Here is a 20,611-nt window from a genome sequence, read left to right on the forward strand (position 1 = left end):
TAACTATAGAAATTTTAAAATTGTTAGACAACTATAACTGCTTGGGTGCTTTATTTAAACTGCTATAATTTAGAAAACAACCATAATTAAATTTTAAATATCTACAATATCAAAGATAATAACCTGTGGTATGCACGGGTTAACGGCTAGTTTACTTAATCCAAAGTTAGGTATCCATAGGCCGTAGCAGTTTAAACCTAGCTCAAAGCACTGAAAAAACAAATAAGTGGCACCCTCTCTATTTTGCTCTAGCTCCAGCCCTAGCCCCATCGCGGTTGTATTTTATAAATAACTAGCAGGTGGCCCATGCATTTGCGCCGCTAGATTTAGTTTATATTTAATCTTTGTGTACTTTTGTTATTCAAAGTGTAAAAACATATTAATATATATTATTTACTTCACTTAATTATTGTCCATTTTAATTATATTCAATATTTATATATTTGCAAAATTAGCTCTATTAAAATGGTTGATAAGCGAAAGTTACCTCCGCCCATCTATAGTTGTCGATTTTTATTAGTTTTCTACTTTCTTCCCTTATCAAAAATCACGGAACGAAATAGCTAAACTACTCCTTTGTCCTTTCTTTCCCTCCAGACTCACACACCCTTTCTTCTCTGCAAGACCACCTAATCTTATAACAATACATTGTTGTCCGTAAGACCATACCAAAAATCACCCTCTCGAGATCACTTGACACTAATGGTGGTGGTTATGCCCTCGCTCTTGCATGTTGTGCTGCTCGAGCTATCTTGCCTTCTTTAATCTCTCTCAGGATCCCATACAACACTGTTTCTTGTGTCCTCGAGCTTGTCTATAGTCATTGTGATATTGAGCTCATTTATAGTTACACTTAACTCCATTTTGTATGATACCATCATTGGTACTGCCACTATCGATAAAATAGATATTTATCTATATATCAATATTGTTTTTATCCATTTTCTCGAGCTTATCAGCCAAGCTCAATTGATATAGCGCTTATGTTTATGTATATACAATTGTATTGTAACATCGAGTTTAAGAGTCAAACAATCATAAAATATAGAGAAGTAATTAACTTCTAAGCCTAGAGAGCTGAATTAAATAGACTAATGTATATGAAGTTGGAGTAAATACCTTTTGCAACAAAGAATGTTTGAAAGAACTGGCTCTACCTACACTTTAGTTCAATCGATTATTACTTCGATGGTCCTACCAATCTTTAATTAAAATATTAATCTTTGTAATTTAAATCTGCTAGGATCTGACAGTGTGGAATAATATCCTTTTTTGGGTTAAAGTGGTAATTTTTAGCGTCACAATTTTGTGTGGACTGGATAATTGATGTACAATTATATCTGATATAAAAATTTTAAATTATATTTCTATACATTTAATTCTACTTTTCACACAAAATATTTTAGAGCTATAATTGGATTTCATATACAATTCTTATCTTCTTTTTATTGATATAATTGTATATTGTATATGATAATATCCATCAATCAAAAATGTTATAAGCTACATCAGTTATAATCTAACGGTTTGACTTTTTTTAATGTGAAATAGCTAGCATACTTTTCTTATTCACTCGTCATGGTAGCAAAACCAAGCAAGCTTGCTCGTTCCAATATACGGCACACCAAAAGGAAAGATGAATGCCTGCCCTGTATCCACCATATATGCATATACGTATGCACACATTAATCAAGGTCATATGTTAATGCTTGGCCTCCACGATCCGTACAGTAGATCTTAAGGCGCTCCTAGGGTCAGATCCATTTATTGCAACTGCAGATTGGCAGGCATGGACTGCGAGCGAGACCGCTTCAGAGCTGCTTTTGGTACCGAGTCTTAAGTCTTATGGTAGTCAGTCACTCGATCTGGTTAATTATTTTTTGATCAATATATATTATAATATATATTATGATCTAACGGTTAATCTACACCGTTATAATCTAAACTCACCATGAGTTAACATTACATATTTTTCTATTTTTATTTTTATAGTAGATCTAGACCGTACGGTCTATATATATTATAAAAATTTTTATTTTTATAGCATATCTAGACCTTACGGTTTAGATATATTATCATCTAACGGTGTAGATATTTTTTATTAATGTGGAAATTTCTAGGCTGCAGGGAGCCTTTTCTCGGGCTCTCATAGCATAATATCGTATAGACATTTCTTACGTAAAAATAATGTCCATAATTTTTACTAATATTTGATCGGATGACTTTGGTAAAAAAAATCATCAAACGATGTGATATGTATGGATGCTACCGCTGGTACTTTTTTAATCCGTTGTCTCTCTCGGTTGAGTCCGATTGATTAGTTCTATAACTATAACATAAAATTTTCTATCTATATCTCCTTTTCGATCTTGACCATTGAAAAAAAATAGATCAACATGATCTAACGGTGTAGATTTTTTTTCTCTTTTCATAATTTCTAGGCTCTAGAACTTTATTTATGCATGGACTCTTTTTTATTTTTCTTTATTTTTAATTCTAAAATTGTGTTTCTAATATGATTCTTTTTAACCAAAATTTCTAAATCATATTTATAGATGGACTCTTTCATTGATATTAATTATTTTAAAATTTTTAATCGAGATTTAAATTTTTATTTACACATGGACTCTTTTTATTGTTCTTTATTTTTAATTTCTAAATTATATTTCTAATCTAGTTAGTTGTTTTCAAATTATATTTATATTGTGAATTCTGATGATAGCTTTTTCTGCCCTTCTTCTTTTCAATTCCCCGGGCCAAGAAAGGCAGGCACGTAGGCAGCGGGGCGTGGCGAGGAGGAGTCCATCGTCCGTCCACGGATGGCTGTTTTTTTTCTTTTTTGGGTTCTATTTATAGATTTTTTTTTCTGCGATTAATCTACACTGTTCTGATCTAATATTATAGTTTTTTTTTCTTTTTGTCTGATTAATCTACACCGTTATAATTTTGACCCATCATGATCTAACGGTGCATATTTTTTCTGTTTCTCTATTTTCTTTTTCTATGATTCTTTTGACCGGAATTTTAGATGGACTCTTTTTATTATTTTTCTTTATTATTAATTCCGAAATTATATTCTTTTTTCTCTTATTTCTTTGATTAATCTCAAAATTTCTAGCCCATGAGAAACGATATGGATGGTACTTTTCCTACATATATATTGCCGATTTAAAAAAACCTGATTTTTTACCTCTGATTCAAAAAAAATGTCTTTTTAAATCTCTTATTTTCATTCTACTGCTCAATCCTAAAAAAGAATATGATTTTTTTCCTTTCCTTGGATGGCACCAGCGCTGATTAAGAAAAACATAGTTTTCCCCCTTTTCTTGTCTGATTTCAAAAAAAGAATTATTTTTTAATCTCTTATTTTCCTTCAACTGCTTGATTAAAAAACTAATTTTTGTCTTTACTCATCCGATCAAAAAATCATTATTTTATCTAAAAACTCACGTTCTTTTTCTCTAAAAAAACTCCTTCTCTGATCCAACCTGTTCTAAAATAATTCCTTGTCCGATCAAGACGTTCTATTTTAATCCAGAAAATCACGTCAGGTTCTTTTTTTTCCTTCTCCTAAAGAAACTCCTTGTTCAATCCAACACACGTTCCTTTTTTCCTCCAAAAAAAGCTCCTTATCCGATCAAAAAAATCATCACCTTTTTCTTTTTCTTGTCTTATTTTTCTTTAGTTAATATGAGAACTTTTAACCCGTAAGAGTAACGGGTGACTTTTTTCTATTACTTTAATAGATATGAGACGTGTACTTTCCTTATTTTTTGTTTATAGATCTGATCTTTTATTTTTATCCCTTAGTACATATAGAAACACCGAAATGAGCGATTAACGTGATCGTTTTGATCTTTTCTTTATCCGTCCAATCAAATTGTCCGACTTCCGATTGATTTTTTCTTTATTGTCCAATCAAATTGTCTGACTGTTTATTTTTCCTTTTCTCCGATTAATTTTTTCTGAAATTTTTCTTCGATTAATCTATATCATTATAATTTGGACCTATTTTTCTTTTTCTCCTACTAATCTATACCGTTATAATCTGAACCCACCATGATCTAACGGTTTATATTTTTTCTTTTTCTCCGATTAACGTGGTAATTTCTAGCCCCCAAAGCGAACGTGGAGCCTCCTTTCAAGCCTGTCTCTACTATTTTTTTTCTTTACTCGTACGATCAAAAAATCATTATTTTTTATCTAAAAACTCACATTCTTTTTTCCCTAAAAAAACTCCTCCTATCCAACCCGTTCTAAAATAATTCCCTGTCCGACCAAGATGTTCTTTTTTAATCGAGAAAATCATGCCAGTTTTTTTTTCCTTCTGCTGAAGAAACTCCTTGTCCAATCCAACACATGTTCCTTTTTTTTCTCCGAAAAAAGCTCCTTATCCGATATAAAAAATTATCATCTTTTTTCTTTTTCTTCTCTTATTTTCCTTTAGTTAACATGAGAACTTTTAACCAGTAAAAGTAACGGTGACTTTTTTCTATTACTTTAATAGATATGAGATGTGTACTTTTCTTATTTTTTTATAGATCTGATCTTTTATTTTTATCCCTTACGGTACATATAGAAACACCGAGATGAGCAATTAACGTGTTCGTTTTGATCTTTTCTTTATCTGTCCAATCAAATTGTCCGACTTCCGATTGATTTTTTTCTTTATTGTCCAATCAAATTGTACGACTGTTTTTTTTCAATTAATTTTTTTTATTTATTTTTTCGGTTAATCTATATCGTTATATATATTATAATAGATAGATAGATAGATCGGGAGAAACAGGGATCCGAACGGATCAGAAAAAACAAAAAGAAGAAAGGTAAAAGAAAATTAGGTCGTCGTGCGTTGTTTTGCTCCATCTCCTCTCTCGGCGCAGCGCGATGCGGTCGCTTGGGCGTTGGCTGGGGTTTCACGGGCGCGCGGGGAGGGAGGACTCGACGTTGGGGACGATCGACGAAGAGCTAGACAACGTTGTACGTTTTTGCATCGTGGATCAAACAGAAGGAAATTAATTGGTGGTATAAATATCCATGATGTGAGTAATATTCTGTCGACAGCAAACGACAAAAACTTATTCATCCATTTCAATAATTTATATATCTCTCAAACATTATTGTTCCTTAATTATTCCACACGTGACGGAATTAACTCGATCAGAGGAAGAGGAAGAAGAGGACGACGAAGACGAAGACGACGGAGGGCGAAAATGGAGGTGGCCTGGTCGGCCGGCTAGCTAGTTAGCTAGCTAGCTAGACGGTGGGGTAGAAGGGGGAGACGGCGAGGCCGCAGGTGCCGTGCGGCGACGCGACGTCCTTCTCGAGGAGGATGTAGCCCTGCTGGCCCCAAGTCTTGCCCCACGAGTTCTTGGCCACCCAGTACTTCTTCCCCGTCGCGCCGTCCTGGCAGTAGCCCACCAGCGTCACGGCGTGGTTGGACGCCGCGCCGCACGGGCCCGGGAACACGCCGGAGCCGTAGAACTGGAACGCCGGCCCGCTCGCGTCGATGTACGCCGTCACGGGCTGCCTCGCCACGGCCGTCATCAGCTGCCGCTCGTCGTTGGGCGGCACGGCGCGGTGCCCGCCGATGCGCGCCGCGTGGTTGAACAGCATGTCGTCCACGCGGCACTTGCCCCGGAACCCCTCGTACCGGTACTCGCTCTCCGCCGTGATGCCGCCCTTGGCGACGACGAAGTCGAAGGCGCGGTCCGTGTGCCCGCCGCCGCACCCGTTGCTGTTGCCGTCGCAGTCCACCAGCTCCTGCTCCGACAGCGGCGTCAGCTGCCCCGTCCTGATCTTCGTCAGCCCCTCGATCGCCGCCACCGCCGCGAATGCCCAGCAGGACCCTGCAATGGAATAATGCAACCAACGTCAGCGACGGCGGACGTATACCTTCGTTCGCCGCCGGCGAGCTAGCTTCTACTTACCGCAGGCGCCCTGGTCCTTGACGCCGGTGACGGCGCCCTTGAACCTCCAGTCGATGCAGCAGGGCGTCCAGATGGGGTCCACGGGGCGGGGCGCCTCCTTGGGGTGCGGCGGCTTGGCGCCGGTGTAGCCGGCCACGAACTCCTCGTTGGTGAGGTCGGCGAACTGGTTGATGCGGACGGCGGTGTCGTAGCTCGCCTGCGGCTTGTAGCTCCGGATGAAGTGGACGTTGTCGCGGAAGACGGCGAAGCGGTGCTCCTTCTCGCCGTGGCACGTGTACGCCTTGCCGAACCTGGCCATCCACTCCTCGAACATGTGCATCGTCACGCCGTCGTCGCTGCCATTGTTGTACGCGCTCGCCGTTCCCTGCAACGCCATGAACACAACAAGCAGGACAGCCGCCATGGGACGCGAAGGCGCCATCATGCTAATTATGACTAGCTCACTTCGATCAATCTATTTATTGCTTCTTTTGGTCAAGTTTGATCTTTTAGCTAGCTAGCTAGATATCGAGATTGCGATGAAATGCTGTGAAAGAGCCGGGCTTTATATAAGCTACAAGCTAGACACCATTAGCAGAGTAGGTTAAGAGATCGACCAAGTGTGTGTGTGCTTGTAGTTGCAGTTGGTAGATGTTTCATCGTCTGATCAAAATTGTTTACACAAGTGTATCGATCAACCAGTAGTTGGTGAAGGAAACAATAATGTACAGGACGTGTAGTACATCGATCATGGAAGAAGTTAATTAGTTCCATTCTGACTTGATTATGTTTAGTTCCTGCGAATTATCTTGACGACTGTTCATAAACATATTGCTTGACATGTACATTCCAACGAACTTGATCTTTTCCTTGACATTGACATGTTCAGTGATCTTCAGTCTGAATGATGCTTCCGGTCGATCATGATCCATGAAAACAACCCATAGTTCTCTTCGTCGTTTGATCGTTTCTGACGACCAAGTTACTGCATGCTTTTCTGCAATTTGCATGAAAACATAATACAGAAATTAAAGAATTCAACAATGTACAGTGTCAAATAATCCACACGCAACACTTAATTTCTCACGCTAAATGTAGGGATCGAGTATTAAACACACTCTGCTTACATAACATAGTTGCATAATACTATATGAAGCATATTACTTAGTCGATTCGATGACGATCAGTTCAGCAGGTAGTTCAATTTCAAAAGCATACACAGATAAGGGCAGAATGCATGCATAGATCGATATGCTTGTATTTTGTATGGTTTCAACTTCTGAATCACCAAATGATACTGTAGCCAGCACATAATGCAAGTGTTCAAATCGTTAATTGATTGCAAACCGAATATATGCCTGCATGTCGAGCTAGCAACTTCAATTGGCTGGCAGCTACTTCGTCGACCGATATGTTTACGAAGTCGACAACAATTCTGCCGAATCTCACAGGAGTTCAGTAGCCACTGACAGGTTCTGAAACAGCATAAGTTAGATATGTTTACGAAGTCGACAGATTTCGTCACAGATTTAGTCATCAGCCAATGGACAATCAACTAATCAAAAATGTATGGCTATTTTCGCCTAGTTGATGATGGTACAGCACAGCAGAAATCTAAAGCATAATTCGTTAATGATAGTACTTCAAGTAGCAATACGATAACGGTATAACTGTACTTATTAGGCCGTTGATTGAGTAGATTGGGAATTAATTAATTGGATCGTGATGCTGAAAGTTCTCTGAAGTGTTCGCTAGCTCTGCTCTTCGGTTTGAAAGGTTCAGTGTTGCCTGCAAAGCTGTCAGTGCAAATGATCGACTTGCACAACGTCGATCGTTCGAGGGAGAAGTTGTCAGGTCAGCAAATTAGTTCTCAAATTCCACTAGTCACTGGTTGTTATTATTACCTAACAATGCAAATGGACTGGTTGTTATGATGTCTCCTGTGGCATTGATAGATGGAGCTGATCCAAGTTCTACTTGAACACTTCCACATGACAGAATTATACTCCAGTGGCGCTGCATATATTGACGCACATAATTATACAATACAAACTTTTTAATGATGGAAAATTAAAGTCGATCAATTATTAATTGCTAATCACTGTCACCTCTGTTCTACAACAGATGGGGTCCTAAAATGCGCATCTCTTAAATCATTAGAAGACTAAAAACATTAGGATTTAATATGTCTAATGACATCAATAGATTTTTCATGAAAAACACTTTCATATGTCTATATTTTTAGTAATTTTTATAAATCTCATGATGAGGCTTATGCATTGGAGACTTTCTATGTAAACAAAAGGAAGTAAGTAGTAATATTACGAGGAGTTTTTACAATATACACTTTTGTTAACGATCAATTTGGCTAGCTGGAATATATCATTATTTTTGAAAATGAAAATGTACCTATGTGGCTATGTTGCCTGGCCAAATGGCTGGTATCAAAACAGTTTGTTACCGAGCGCACACAGGAAAGTGAGTGCAGTGAGCGATATAGTTATGTAAAATTTCTTTTTATAAAAGGGTATAGTTTGCAAAATTTTAAATATATATATATATGTGTGTGTATGTATGTATTTATAATTAATGTCTATATTTTTTTGAGGGAAGAGTGGTAGTAAGAGCAACTCAAGAGATTTGCTTTGGTCTAATAAAAGTACCTTGAGGTACTAGTACCTCGCAGTACCAAATCATTTCTGAACGTTGGATCTAACAGTACACATCCTACTTAGCTAGATCCAACGGTGAAAAATAATTTGGTACCTCGAGATACCGGTACCTCAAGGTACTTTTTGTTGGACCAGAAAAAATCTCGCAACTCAAAGAATTAGATACTGTGAAAAGGCCAAATTAAGGAGCTGTTATATATAATCGAGACAGACCGATTTGGTAAGTACTTCACATAGTTTTCTAATATAGCCCTTAAGCACATAGTTTCTGCAAAACAAATCGTAGAGGTATTATTTATTCAGCAAACTGGTCTACACCTACCATGAATAGTCTGAACTGATCATATCCATCCTTCAACCAATGATTAATTTGTTGTTACATGACTAAGATCATAAGTTTGCTAAATTATACTCATGTTGGGACACATTAGGATCTTGTGGTTGTTGAATCATCAATAATCGTGTTGGAACGAAGGAATGGTTCAATCCGCCAATCATACTACATGGATGCTTCACACAGGAAAGGAGAAAACTTCAAATGAAATTTTCCGTAAGGTTGGTCCCTATGGGATATTCCCTAAAAACTTATTCACCAAATGGCATTCCATATGAACTTAAAACGCTCATTATTTTGTTCCAAGGAACATATATATTAGTTGTTATAGCAACTTAGCATATATAGCAACATGAACAAATACTCAGTTATATCGAGCCTACTGACCCAACTAGCTTAATTTCTTCATCTTATTGAATACACAACAACTCCCTGGTTAGGTTAGAAGGCCATATAATAAACATAAGCATCAATGCATGGTCTATATAAACCATCCACACACAAGAAATAAACATAAGCTAGTATACACGCACTAAGGCACACAAAAGACAAGCATATAATCTACTCAAAATGGCTTCTTCCAAGCCTTACCACCTTGGGCTTGTCCTCTCCATCACTTGCCTCCTGCAGGTCCTGCTCGCCGCGGCGAACCCCCCGCCGCCGCCGCCATGCGAGAAGTCCGACAAGGAGCTGAGGTTCATGTTCTCGCAGTGGATGTCCACGTACGCGAAGCACTACTCGTGCCCGCAGGAGCAGGAGAAGCGGTACCAGGTGTGGAAGGGCAACACCAACTTCATCGGCGCCTTCCGCAGCCAGACGGTGCTCTCCTCCGGCGTCGGCGCCTTCGCGCCGCAGACCGTCACGGAGTCTGTCGTCGGCATGAACAGGTTCGGCGACCTGACGACCGGCGAGTTCGTGCAGCAGTTCACCGGGTTCAACGCCACCGGGTTCGTCCCGCCGCGGCCGACCCCGATCTCGCCGCACTCGTGGCAGCCGTGCTGCGTCGACTGGCGCTCCAGCGGCGCCGTCACCGGCGTCAAGTTCCAAGGCAATACTTGCGGTAAGATCGATCGACCGACGAGCTATCTCCGGTCAATTCCATTCATTCTGTGCTTAAGTAGTTGTTGGTTAATTTGGTTTGGTGGGAATCAATCAATGGCAGCGTCGTGCTGGGCGTTCGCGGCGGCGGCGGCCATCGAGGGCCTCAACAAGATCAAGACCGGCGAGCTGGTGTCGGTGTCGGAGCAGGTGATGGTGGACTGCGACACCGGGAGCTTCGGCTGCAGCGGCGGCCACTCCGACACGGCGCTCAGCCTGGTGGCCTCCCGCGGCGGCGTCGCGTCGGAGGAGGCGTACCCCTACACCGGCGTGAGCGGCAGCTGCGACGTGGGCAAGCTGCTGTCCGGCCACTCGGCGTCCGTGTCCGGGTTCCGCGCCGTGCCGCCCAACGACGAGCGGCAGCTGGCGCTGGCGGTGGCGCGGCAGCCGGTGACTGTGTACATCGACGTGAGCGCGCCGGAGTTCCAGTTCTACAAGGGCGGCGTGTTCCGGGGCCCCTGCAACGCCGGGAGGGTGAACCACGCCGTCACCGTGGTCGGCTACTGCGAGAACATCGGCGGCGACAAGTACTGGATCGCCAAGAACTCGTGGGGCAGCGACTGGGGCGACCAGGGCTACGTCTACCTCGCCAAGGACGTGTTGTCGCCGCAGGGCACGTGCGGCCTCGCCACCTCGCCATTCTACCCGACGGTGTAACGTACGCCGCCACGCCGCGACCGGCCGCCGGCGATGGCCGACCATGCATGCATTCGTGAGGCTTTTATATGTGCCAGTGTGTGTAAGTGTAACCCGTCCATCCGTTGACCACTCGGTAATTTCTAGTTTCTACCTGCTGTGAGAATGCAATCATTCAAGACAATAAATCAATAAATACATACGAATTTCCTCTCTTTTGATCAACAAATCGGTGGGATCTTCATATTTTTGCTTCAGTTAATCTTCCCACTCCGGTAAACAGACTAGCAGGGTGGCCCGCGCATTTGCGTGGCTAGATTTAATTTAATTTTAAGTTTCAATAATATGTGTTTTATTCTTTAAACTCTTAAAAAATTTGTATTTTTCTTCTTTTAATTATTAGCTATTTCACTTTTAACACTACTAAATGTTGCTCACTTGTAATTGTTGTCTTCTTCGATCTTACCTAACGCCACCGCTACAACTGTAAGCTTAAAACGACATGCTGCTTAACGTGGCCTATCATCACAGATGTATGCCTCTATTTATTATTGATCTAGTTCTATATTTCGACTGTGCTTATTTAGTATTAAAGATTAAATAATTAATATACACTGACAATAATTTCGATATATTAGAACATATGGAGTAGCTTATTTGGGTCCTCACCCAAGCTACCCTTCTAGGTTTTTTTCTCTTTACTATTATTTACATGTTTCTCCTTACCAACATTCACGCTATCTTTTCGCTTTCGTTTATAATTATAAGCTAAATTTTGAATTTTTAACTCAAAAATTTTAGTTGATTTTGGGGTTTTTATATTATTTATAGTAGGATTTTTAACTCTAGTATGGTGGCCCGCGCATATTGCGCGGCTAGCATCATTATAAATTGTAACTATATATAGGGTTTCTTGTCTTGATAATAATTACTTTTTAATTGTTAATTTGAACTTATTTTTTTCAAATTATATTTTTACATGGAACACCATTACCTGTATTCTAAAGTATACATGTACACAAACTCTTTTATATAATACTCAATTTTAGATACTTCTAAATTATATTTATACATTGATTTTTTCTCTTTATTTTTGCCATTTTTAACCAAAATTTTAGATTTTTCCAAATTGTATTTATATATGGACTCTTCTCTCAATTTAAATTATTTTAAAATTTTAATCCGAGATTTATTTACGCATGGACCCTTTTTATTATTTTCTTTATTTATAATTCTGAAATTAAATTTCTAATCTAATTATATTTTACTGGAATTTAGATGTTTCCAAATTATATTTTTAGATAGACTCTTCACTCAATATCAATTATTTTAAATTTTTAATCTGAGATTTAGATTTTTTTTCTAAACTTTATTATGTGTGGACTCTTGCAAGACGTGCACTTTCCTTGTCCAAATGATATTTCTAGATCCGATCTTTTATTTTTATCTCTTATAGAAACACTTAGATGATATGACACGTATAAATAAAAACTTATGCCCGATTGATTTGATCTGTCCGATCAAATTTCTGACCGATTGATTTTTTCTGTTCATTTCTGTCCGATTGATTTTTCTCTGTTTACGGCTGATCAAGTTGAGATCAATCTTTTCTCTTTCTTAGTCTGACTGATTTTTTTTCTTTTTTACGATAGTTCTTTCTTTTTTTTCTAATTTTTCTTTAATTAATGTCAGAAGACTCTTTTTTCTATTACTTTATATATATTAGTAGATCTTTAAACTAAAATTTGATTTTTTTAATTTTTTTTACACATAGGCTCTTTTTATTATTTTTATTTATTTTTAATTCCAAAATTGTATTTTTGATCATATTCTTTTTATTTATAGATGGACTCTTCCCTCAATATCAATTATTTTAAAAATTTTAATCTGAGATCTAGATTTTTCTAAGTTGTATCGATACATGGACTTCTTTTTAGTTTTTAAATCCGATACGTATTTCTAATAGGATTTTTTATCACACATGGATTTCTGTTGTAATACACGGTTGATCTTTTCCTTTTTTTTTCTATTGTCCAATGCTTCCTTTTTGTTTATCTCTTGAATAAACGGTTGATCCCTTGATCTTTTTCTTTTTTGCTGTCGTCCGACTCAAAAAGGTTTTTTTCTCTTGTAATACACGGTCTTTTCATTGTCCAACTAAAAAAACCAATCCTTTCTTTTTTATTATTTTTCTTATTTTCTCTTGATTAATGTGGGATTTTCTAGCTCGCGAGGAGCAACGTGGAGGCTCTTTTTCCTGTTACTTTATATATATATAATATATAATAGATGTGGCATTCAACATAAACAATTTTTTTAATTCCAAAGGCAGGCCAAGGAGGCCACTGCTATATTATTGGAGTTGTAATGGGTTAAGCCCAGGAGTTCTTTTACCACCATATTTAATTTTTAAAAATCTTTAACTCAAAACTCTATAAAATTTTAGCTCCAATGCATTTAAAACCTAATCTTTATTTTATAGGCAAAAAAGTTAGGCACATTACCACCCTATTTATACTAGTTGGAGAAAGAGAAAAAATAAGCGAGATCCAAACTGACAGTACATAACCTGACAATCAAATATGCGAAGGGAAACAGTTTTTAGCACACGGGTATATGTACACCCGTGTACTTGCATGTCATCTAAATAGTCATCAAAAAATATGAAACAATTTGACAAGATAGATAAATATGAGTTATATCACTCTACAAACATGTAAGTTTAAATTCAACTTCTATAAGTTGCAGCAAAAAAACAAACAAAACTGGAACTAAGTTTATGTATATTCATAATTGTTTTTGTTATTTTTGCTACAACTTGTAGAAGTTGAATTTAAATTTGCATGTTGGTGGAGTGATATAACTCATATTAAACTATCTTCTAAAAATTTTTATATTTTTTGATAACTATTTAGATGGCATGGAAGTAAAAGGTGTACCTATACCCGTGTGCTAAAAAACTGCTTCCAACGTGCCAATAAGAACGCTGCCCAACAAAAAAAAACTTTGGTTAAATTGTCGCTAGATGCTTTGCACCTCCCATGCACAAACATCTTAATTCTTTCGTGATGCGGTTGATTATTTACTCCTCAATTGTTGATTCTCCTTTGTGGAAAACTCGGCGGTTCTTTCCTTGCATAGCTCTCATGCCAGCACTCACTAGGATGAAAACAGGGGCAGAGCCAAAAGATTTGCTAACCCTGGGGATCAACAATATTACCTCCGTTTCATAATGTAAGATGTTTGACTTTTTGATTGCAACGTTTGATCATTTGTCTTATTCAAAAATTTAGTACAAATATAAAAAATAACAAGTTATGTTTAAAGTTCTTTTGATAATAAAGTACTACATCTGTTTCATATTGTAAGACTTTTTAGTCTTGTCTAAATTCATCAATTGATGAATGTATATAATTTATATATATATCTAGATTCATTAGTATCTATATGAATTTAGCCAAAGCTAGAAAGTCCTACATTGTGAAACGGAGGGAGTAAGTCACAAGCAAAATAAAAGATATTTTCATAATTTTTAAATAAGAGAAATGGTTAAACATTATAAGAAAAAAGTCAACCATCTTAATTACGTTGTAAGACGGAGGAAGGACTTTATTATTATATAAATTTTTTGAATAAGATGAATAGTCAAATATGTATAAAAAAACGAACGACGTTAAACAATTAGGACGGACCAAGTAGTTATTCTCAAACCTGAAGAACGTCTCCCACGTTGACAACGAAAGCACCCTCGAGAGGGCTGACGGGAAGCCAAGCCCCATTATTTCTCATGATGTGCAGCCCATCCACCCCGTTCACTTGGAGGAGAATCGTCACGAGATCGGCGTCAGAGTGAGGCGAGATGCCGACCACTTTGTCCGCCTGCGCACACGGAGGGTAGCACTGCATCCTCACCATCTGCATCCCACCGCCGGCGCCGCCGCATCTCCCCGTGATCACGTCTCGGCGCAGCCCCAGGTTGCTGGCCATGGCAGCCAGCAGGCCGTCCGCCACGTCCCTCACGGCGGCGCAGTATCTGTCCAGCGCCATTCTGATCGAACGAAAATATGGCGTACGTCCAATAGTTTTTTACAAAAGTATTTTTTGAAAATATTATAGATATATCATATATGTAGATAAGGGGAGTGTCAATTTTCATCCATTAGATTCCCCCAAAAATAAGGATCCATTATATGGCAGTCCAATGGTTCTTCTTACTCCACTTAATTTTTAAACAAAGTCATTTTTTCGTAGATAAGAGATTGGATAATGAATTGTTCTACCCTGAAGATTAAATAAAATTATAATTCGTGAAAAAGTTACAACATTACGTATAAAAAGATTCAAACCTGAACAACAACATTACGTATATATACCGAACCACTATCTCTTCGCAACATATGTGAAAAACATTCTAGGGTTTGCCTTTTCCTCTGTACTGCACCGCCACCGTCGTCTACTCCATCCCCTCCGTCGGCGTGCACCGGCGATCGAGAGAGCAGGTCTTCAGAACCGTCGCCCTCATGAAGTCCTGCACCGAGAGAAGTCCTGCTCCCCTCCGTCGGCGTGCACCGGCGATCGAGAGAGCAGGTCTTCGGAACCGTCGCCCTCATGAAGTCCTGCACCGAGAGAAGTCCTGCACCGAGAGAGAGGACGAATAAAGTTTTTAAGAAGTGCTTCGCGCGACTGCTTGTTGTTCGTCCACGACGGCTCATCTTCCTCGTCGATCGGTTGTGGCTTGCCGTCGTTAACATCCTACGCCGCGAGTCATCCGTGTTGTGCTCAGTCCTCCTCAAAACAACATTCGGTACATATTATTTATATTTAATTTAGTACTGCATCTGTTTAATCTATTCGTGTGTGGCTCTTTCGCATACATGTTTAGACCAAGTCTTATTAATCTGTTCATATTGGTTAATCCATATATTGTCATGCTTTCGTTATATAATATCATGATTTATTTAAGTGATAGATTAAATCATTATATGCTTATACTTTCAACAAGTTTTAGAGAAGAGAGAATAGGAAGGCAATGCCTACAAGTAACATAGACAAACGACGAGCCAAATTTTACATCATAAACTTGCCAAGATTTCAGATGAAATCAGCACAAGAAACAAATCTGTCAAGCATCGAATTGGCATCTAAAAGTGCCTTTTTTCCTTGGTGACCAAACAGGAGTGATTCAAAACAGAAAAGAATCACTCCATAACTGGAGCCACACTATTAACAGGGATCTGATATTCTGATCCAACAAAAAGTTTCTTCAAAACAGCAGCAAATGAAAACAACTAACAAGACAGGTACCAATCACTCTTCTCTGTCACCCTCCCAAATCATATGATGTGAATGGCCACCAGACTGGCTGGTGATATTTAAAAGGAAACAAACGACCAAGTTGTGCTCAGTCCTCCCATCCCAGGATATCACCACATCCATCCCATCTGTTGTGTGTATCATTTTTTTTTTTTTTTGAGATACTGTTGTGTGTATCGTTACAGGTGAAACATAAGATAGAACAGGAATCGTCCATGTTGCTCCAGCGCTTCGGAATAAATGCCACAAGTGCAGAGAAATCTCAGGAATGAAAGAATGAATTGCCCGATATGAATAGACACATGGCTTCAAATTACCAACCTTGGAAACCCAGTTTGATCCTTTGCCCCAAGTCCAATACCTCTTCGATTACAATCAAGCACAATAGGCGGCCTGTCGATCACTCAATTTGATCCTCTGTCGCTTATCTCTCTCTCTCTCACTCTCTCAGCTTTGGTCTAGAGCCTCTTCATCCTGTCCAAGAAGCTCTTCCCATCCAGCTTGGCAGAGAAGAAGAGCTTCATGAACTCATCATGGTCTATGTTCTTATAAACAGCATCATCTTCATGTGCCACCATCTCCCTCAGAGGACCAATGATGGCATGGATGCTTGGAGAATGGAAGGCCACCACCGACAGCCGCTCTTTCTTTGTGTTCACAACAGCCCGGTGCTCGACACTCTTGTACCTCCCGTTTGTGAAAATCTATGCGTGAATGAAATGGTGAACCCAACCAGCAACAATAGACAATGGTGTTTCAGTTTCAATCAAACAGCTCACAGGCAGCACTGGATAAAAGAGATGTATATAATGCTCATACCTGAAGAATGTCTCCCACATTAACAATGAAAGCACCATCCAAAGGCCTGACAGGAAACCATGTCCCGTTTCTCTTGATCTGCAGGCCATCCACCTCGTTCACTTGGAGGACAAGGGTCAACAGATCAGAGTCAGAGTGAGGAGAGAAGCCGATGACTTTGTCTGCCTGAACGCATGGAGGGTAGTAGTTCATCCTCACCGCCTGGATCCCATCAGTGCCACATTTGTCTGCAATCACCTCTGGATCCACTCCCAAGTTGTTCGACATAGCAACCAAGAGGAAATCCACTATGCTCTTCACAGCAGCAGAATATTTGTCCAGTGTTGATCTGAATTAATCACACAGTGGTTACAGTCCATGCAGGTAAATAAACATCACAATCAGATCAGATTATAGAGTATGAGATGAAACTTACATACCTGAAGTCAGGAGGTTGGTCAGGCCAGAATCTGATATTCCTTTCCTGCACTGGCTGTGTATTGAGGAAGAGAATGTCAGCCCAGTCAAGCTGCTGATCATCCGAGACAACAAACAGTTGGCCATAACCATCCAGCTGCCCTCGCTCCTGAGCAAACTGTTTCTTGGTTTCTGCAGGCAGCTCAAAGAATCCCTTCACGTTGGACTTCATCCCCTCCAGCAAATCTTCTGGGACACTGTGATTTATTAACTGCAAGCAAAGAAGGTGTTCTACTGTTCTGAAGCCGATTATTCATCAGTTGGTAGGTACTCCCGCCGTTCCATATTATAAGATTTTCTAGATTTGCCTAGATTCATCCATGTATCAATATATATCTTTTGTATATGTGTCTAAATTCATTAGCACACATATAAATCTAGGTGAGGCCAGAAAGTGTTATAATGTGGGGAATACATATTTGCAAAATGAAAATTCAGAGGAGGTAGGACTCGTAATTAACCTGGAAGAAGCCCCAGTCCTGGCAGGCCCTGTGGAGAAGTGTCATCTCCTCACCATGGCCGAGCTTCAGCCTCTGGAAGTCAATGACAGGGATCTCAGCCTCTCCATCAGTAGCAACTGCCTCGTCTCCCAGGCGGAGGTATCTGGGTGGCACATCAGTACCACCCGTGGCCGCCACCATTGCCTGCACGCTCGGCACTGGGAGAGACTGCATCTCCTTTCCTTCACTCTGAAATGCTTGCTTGGCTCCTTGGTCCCTTAAGATATGTGGATGGCAACATTGTGTCCGTCAAATAATTTTGTAATGTATTTTAGCAATGAAAAGAATATATAAAGTTGGGATTTATTAGTAATTTAATTCCACACCTATGCTAATTTATGTGCAGTAAATGAATAATATTACCATCCTTAAAAAAGTAGCGGAAGATATCATATTTTCTAGTGTATATTTTCAGTTACCTTGTATCTTAAGATTCCAAAATTTATCAAGATACTCTCTCTGTTCCATATTATAAGACTTTCTGGATTTACCTAGATTTATCCATATATCAATGTATATGTTTTATATATGTATCTAGATTAATTAGCACACAAATAAATCTAGACAAGATCAGAAAGTCTTATGACGTGGAACGGAGGGAATGTTTTCTCAAGTATGGTAAAATTGTCCGCGGTACATTGATTAGTAATTTTAACTCCACGCCTATGTTTTCTTTAGTACCAAGAGCTAGCTGCTTTGCATCAACTTGTAGACACAAGGTACACATTTTAACTACCCGGCAGGTTTACAATACAAACAAGTCCGTGCCCAAAGGTGCAAGTAAGGTTACTGGTAACCGAAGACAAAATCACATAGAAAAGAGAGGGCAACCAATGCTGTCCTTCCCATAAGAACAAATTAACAATAGTACCAAACTATAAGCAAAGTACCAGACTGAGACCCGACACAAAGTATACTAATAGAAACACCACGAAACCCAGGTTTCTCCGTGCATTGACATGTGTGTAGAGGACCAAGGACAAAAGGTTCAGGTACGGAGATGCTGATATCACATTATTATCAGCAGTAGAATATGTGGAACACCATCTTCTTATGCAACAATTTTTGACATCTACAGAACTGGCACCTTTGATTGTTAATTAGTGAATCACTGAATCTCAACCCAAAATCTGGAGTTGCGATGACTACCGTGCTTCCAATTTTAGTTCCGCTTTGCAAGTGATACCGACATATATCAACTGGCATTGGACTGGGTCTTCACAGCAAGTTTATGAATCAGTCCCAGATGGAAATTGGAAGCAGTTTAGCTGAAACTAGGCAATTTCGACAGATAACTCAAGAGAGATTTTTTTCAGGTAGGAAACTAATTCAGGGGTTTTACCTTGAATCCCCCAAAGGCGGCGCCTCACACGCAGGCTCACCGACTACTCGCGGATTTCGGCTCCACGGCCCAGGTCCCCGTCGGCCGTCGCTGGTCGCCGCTAGGGTTAGCTAGCACCGAGCTACTCCTCCATCCATCTCGCTGCTTCGCTTCGCTCGTTGACTCGCTTTGAAACATCTAGACAGCAGGAGCACAGGGGCTGCGAGCCTGCGACCGAAGCAAGTAGGTGAGCATTTCATTTGGGCTGACTCGTAAATTAAGGCCCACAATTGCACAAAGGCCCATACCCTTTCGTTAGCTCATCTTGTGTGTGTATTAGTCTATTAATACCATATGTTAGATAATGCATAGTGCCTGATTTGTTAGAGCATCTCCTAGAGTTTTGTAATTTCGGTTTCCCAAATCCTATGTCGTAAATAATATGGCAAAGAAAGATAAGATTCATCTCTAAGAGTTTGGGATAATCCACTTACCAAAAACAGAAAAAGGTGGTAGTTGACGCAGAGGCAGATTGCATCGCACGGACTTCGCATCGTGCCCTTGCCGCCTTCATGCCACGCCTCGCCGGGCCGCACCGTGCCTGGACGTGCCGCGCCGCCCCTCGCCGGCCCGCACCTGGACGCGCCGCCCCTCGCCTAACACGGGGCGTGGGCCACGGGGGCCGTGCACGGCGGAGCGCGGTGCAAGGCGCCGGTCGCATGTCTGCGGGAGGCGGCGCAAGCCGCGGGGTCGGCGCGCGGCATCCAACTTGGGGCCGCGCCGACGGCAGCGCGAGCAGGAGAACACCGGTGGAGTGGAGGTGCCGCACAGACGAAGGTGAAAAATCAGCTTCGGGACAGAAGAGAAGCTACGTCATACTTTTCTCTGGATGGTAAAGACTTTTAAATATACGCGTAAACGAGAAGATATGAAAAATTGCTAAATTTGGTAAAGTCATATGGCAACCTATTTGAGACTGTTTTTTTAGATTTGCCAAACAAACAGGGACGAGGAGTTGATATAGAAAACTCTTGGAGATGCTCTTACTGTCTTGATTCATATAATTACTGATTTAGTTCTATAAACGTGTTTATATGCTACACATCTTACTGGATAAATCAGGTCAACATGGTTGTGTAAGTAGACACAGCAGAAATTTTCATCTTTCCAAAACTAATATGAGTAATACTTGTGGAGATAATTGCTATTGAGTTCTTTACTTTTCACTTAACTCCATTCATGCCCACCAGTTTTGCTGGCCCTCGTCATTTCGCTTCTGCTTATGCTTGCAAGTCTAAATTTGAATTTTCAACCTTAAATTTAGAGTTGATTTTAGGATTTTTTTTTCCTTTTCATCATATCTTATTTTTTAGCCTACTTTTAAATCGCTAAGAACACATACATACAAGTTTTATTCATAAATTGTTTTTTTATAGTAATCGTGCACGTGCAAGGCACGTTACCTACTATGTCATGATAAATATAAATAAATTTGTTATTTTTTCCATGACATGTCACACAAAATACATAAAAACAAAGTTAATATGCCACAT

General features: G+C 39.8%; 3 protein-coding genes across 3 annotated transcripts; 1 reads left to right on the forward strand and 2 right to left on the reverse strand.

Annotated features, from left to right (window-relative positions):
* Nucleotides 1-5,241: 5,241 nt before the first annotated feature.
* On the reverse strand, nucleotides 5,242-6,424 carry LOC102719543 (ervatamin-B-like). The gene is made up of 2 exons (XM_040525492.1): nucleotides 5,931-6,424; nucleotides 5,242-5,849 (listed from the first exon to the last, which is right to left on the reverse strand). The coding sequence occupies exons 1-2, from the start codon at nucleotides 6,352-6,354 to the stop codon at nucleotides 5,257-5,259; spliced, it is 1,017 nt and encodes a 338-aa protein (XP_040381426.1). The 5' UTR covers nucleotides 6,355-6,424; the 3' UTR covers nucleotides 5,242-5,256.
* A 3,061-nt stretch (nucleotides 6,425-9,485) lies between these two features.
* LOC102715060 (ervatamin-B-like) lies at nucleotides 9,486-10,670 on the forward strand. Its single transcript, XM_040525476.1, has 2 exons — nucleotides 9,486-9,975; nucleotides 10,078-10,670. The coding sequence occupies exons 1-2, from the start codon at nucleotides 9,486-9,488 to the stop codon at nucleotides 10,668-10,670; spliced, it is 1,083 nt and encodes a 360-aa protein (XP_040381410.1).
* Nucleotides 10,671-16,104: 5,434 nt separating this feature from the next.
* On the reverse strand, nucleotides 16,105-19,248 carry LOC102714778 (protein SRG1-like). The gene is made up of 5 exons (XM_006644090.3): nucleotides 19,080-19,248; nucleotides 17,699-17,954; nucleotides 17,201-17,448; nucleotides 16,782-17,109; nucleotides 16,105-16,666 (listed from the first exon to the last, which is right to left on the reverse strand). The coding sequence occupies exons 2-5, from the start codon at nucleotides 17,909-17,911 to the stop codon at nucleotides 16,421-16,423; spliced, it is 1,035 nt and encodes a 344-aa protein (XP_006644153.1). The 5' UTR covers nucleotides 17,912-17,954; nucleotides 19,080-19,248; the 3' UTR covers nucleotides 16,105-16,420.
* Between the last annotated feature and the right edge of the window lie 1,363 nt (nucleotides 19,249-20,611).

The sequence above is a fragment of the Oryza brachyantha genome, chromosome 1 (assembly GCF_000231095.2).
Source record: "Oryza brachyantha chromosome 1, ObraRS2, whole genome shotgun sequence".
NCBI classification, from domain to species: domain Eukaryota; kingdom Viridiplantae; phylum Streptophyta; class Magnoliopsida; order Poales; family Poaceae; genus Oryza; species Oryza brachyantha.

Excerpts from the sequence above, each read along its gene's own strand:
- LOC102719543 (XM_040525492.1), bottom strand. The coding sequence starts at position 6,354 with ATGATGGCGCCTTCGCGTCCCATGGCGGCTGTCCTGCTTGTTGTGTTC. Across the intron at positions 5,850-5,930 it reads CAAGGACCAGGGCGCCTGCG|GGTCCTGCTGGGCATTCGCG; the intron begins GTAAGTAGAAGC and ends ATTCCATTGCAG.
- LOC102715060 (XM_040525476.1), top strand. The coding sequence starts at position 9,486 with ATGGCTTCTTCCAAGCCTTACCACCTTGGGCTTGTCCTCTCCATCACT. Across the intron at positions 9,976-10,077 it reads GTTCCAAGGCAATACTTGCG|CGTCGTGCTGGGCGTTCGCG; the intron begins GTAAGATCGATC and ends AATCAATGGCAG.
- LOC102714778 (XM_006644090.3), bottom strand. The coding sequence starts at position 17,911 with ATGCAGTCTCTCCCAGTGCCGAGCGTGCAGGCAATGGTGGCGGCCACG. Across the intron at positions 17,449-17,698 it reads AGGACTGGGGCTTCTTCCAG|TTAATAAATCACAGTGTCCC; the intron begins GTTAATTACGAG and ends CTTTGCTTGCAG. Across the intron at positions 17,110-17,200 it reads GACCAACCTCCTGACTTCAG|ATCAACACTGGACAAATATT; the intron begins GTATGTAAGTTT and ends TGATTAATTCAG.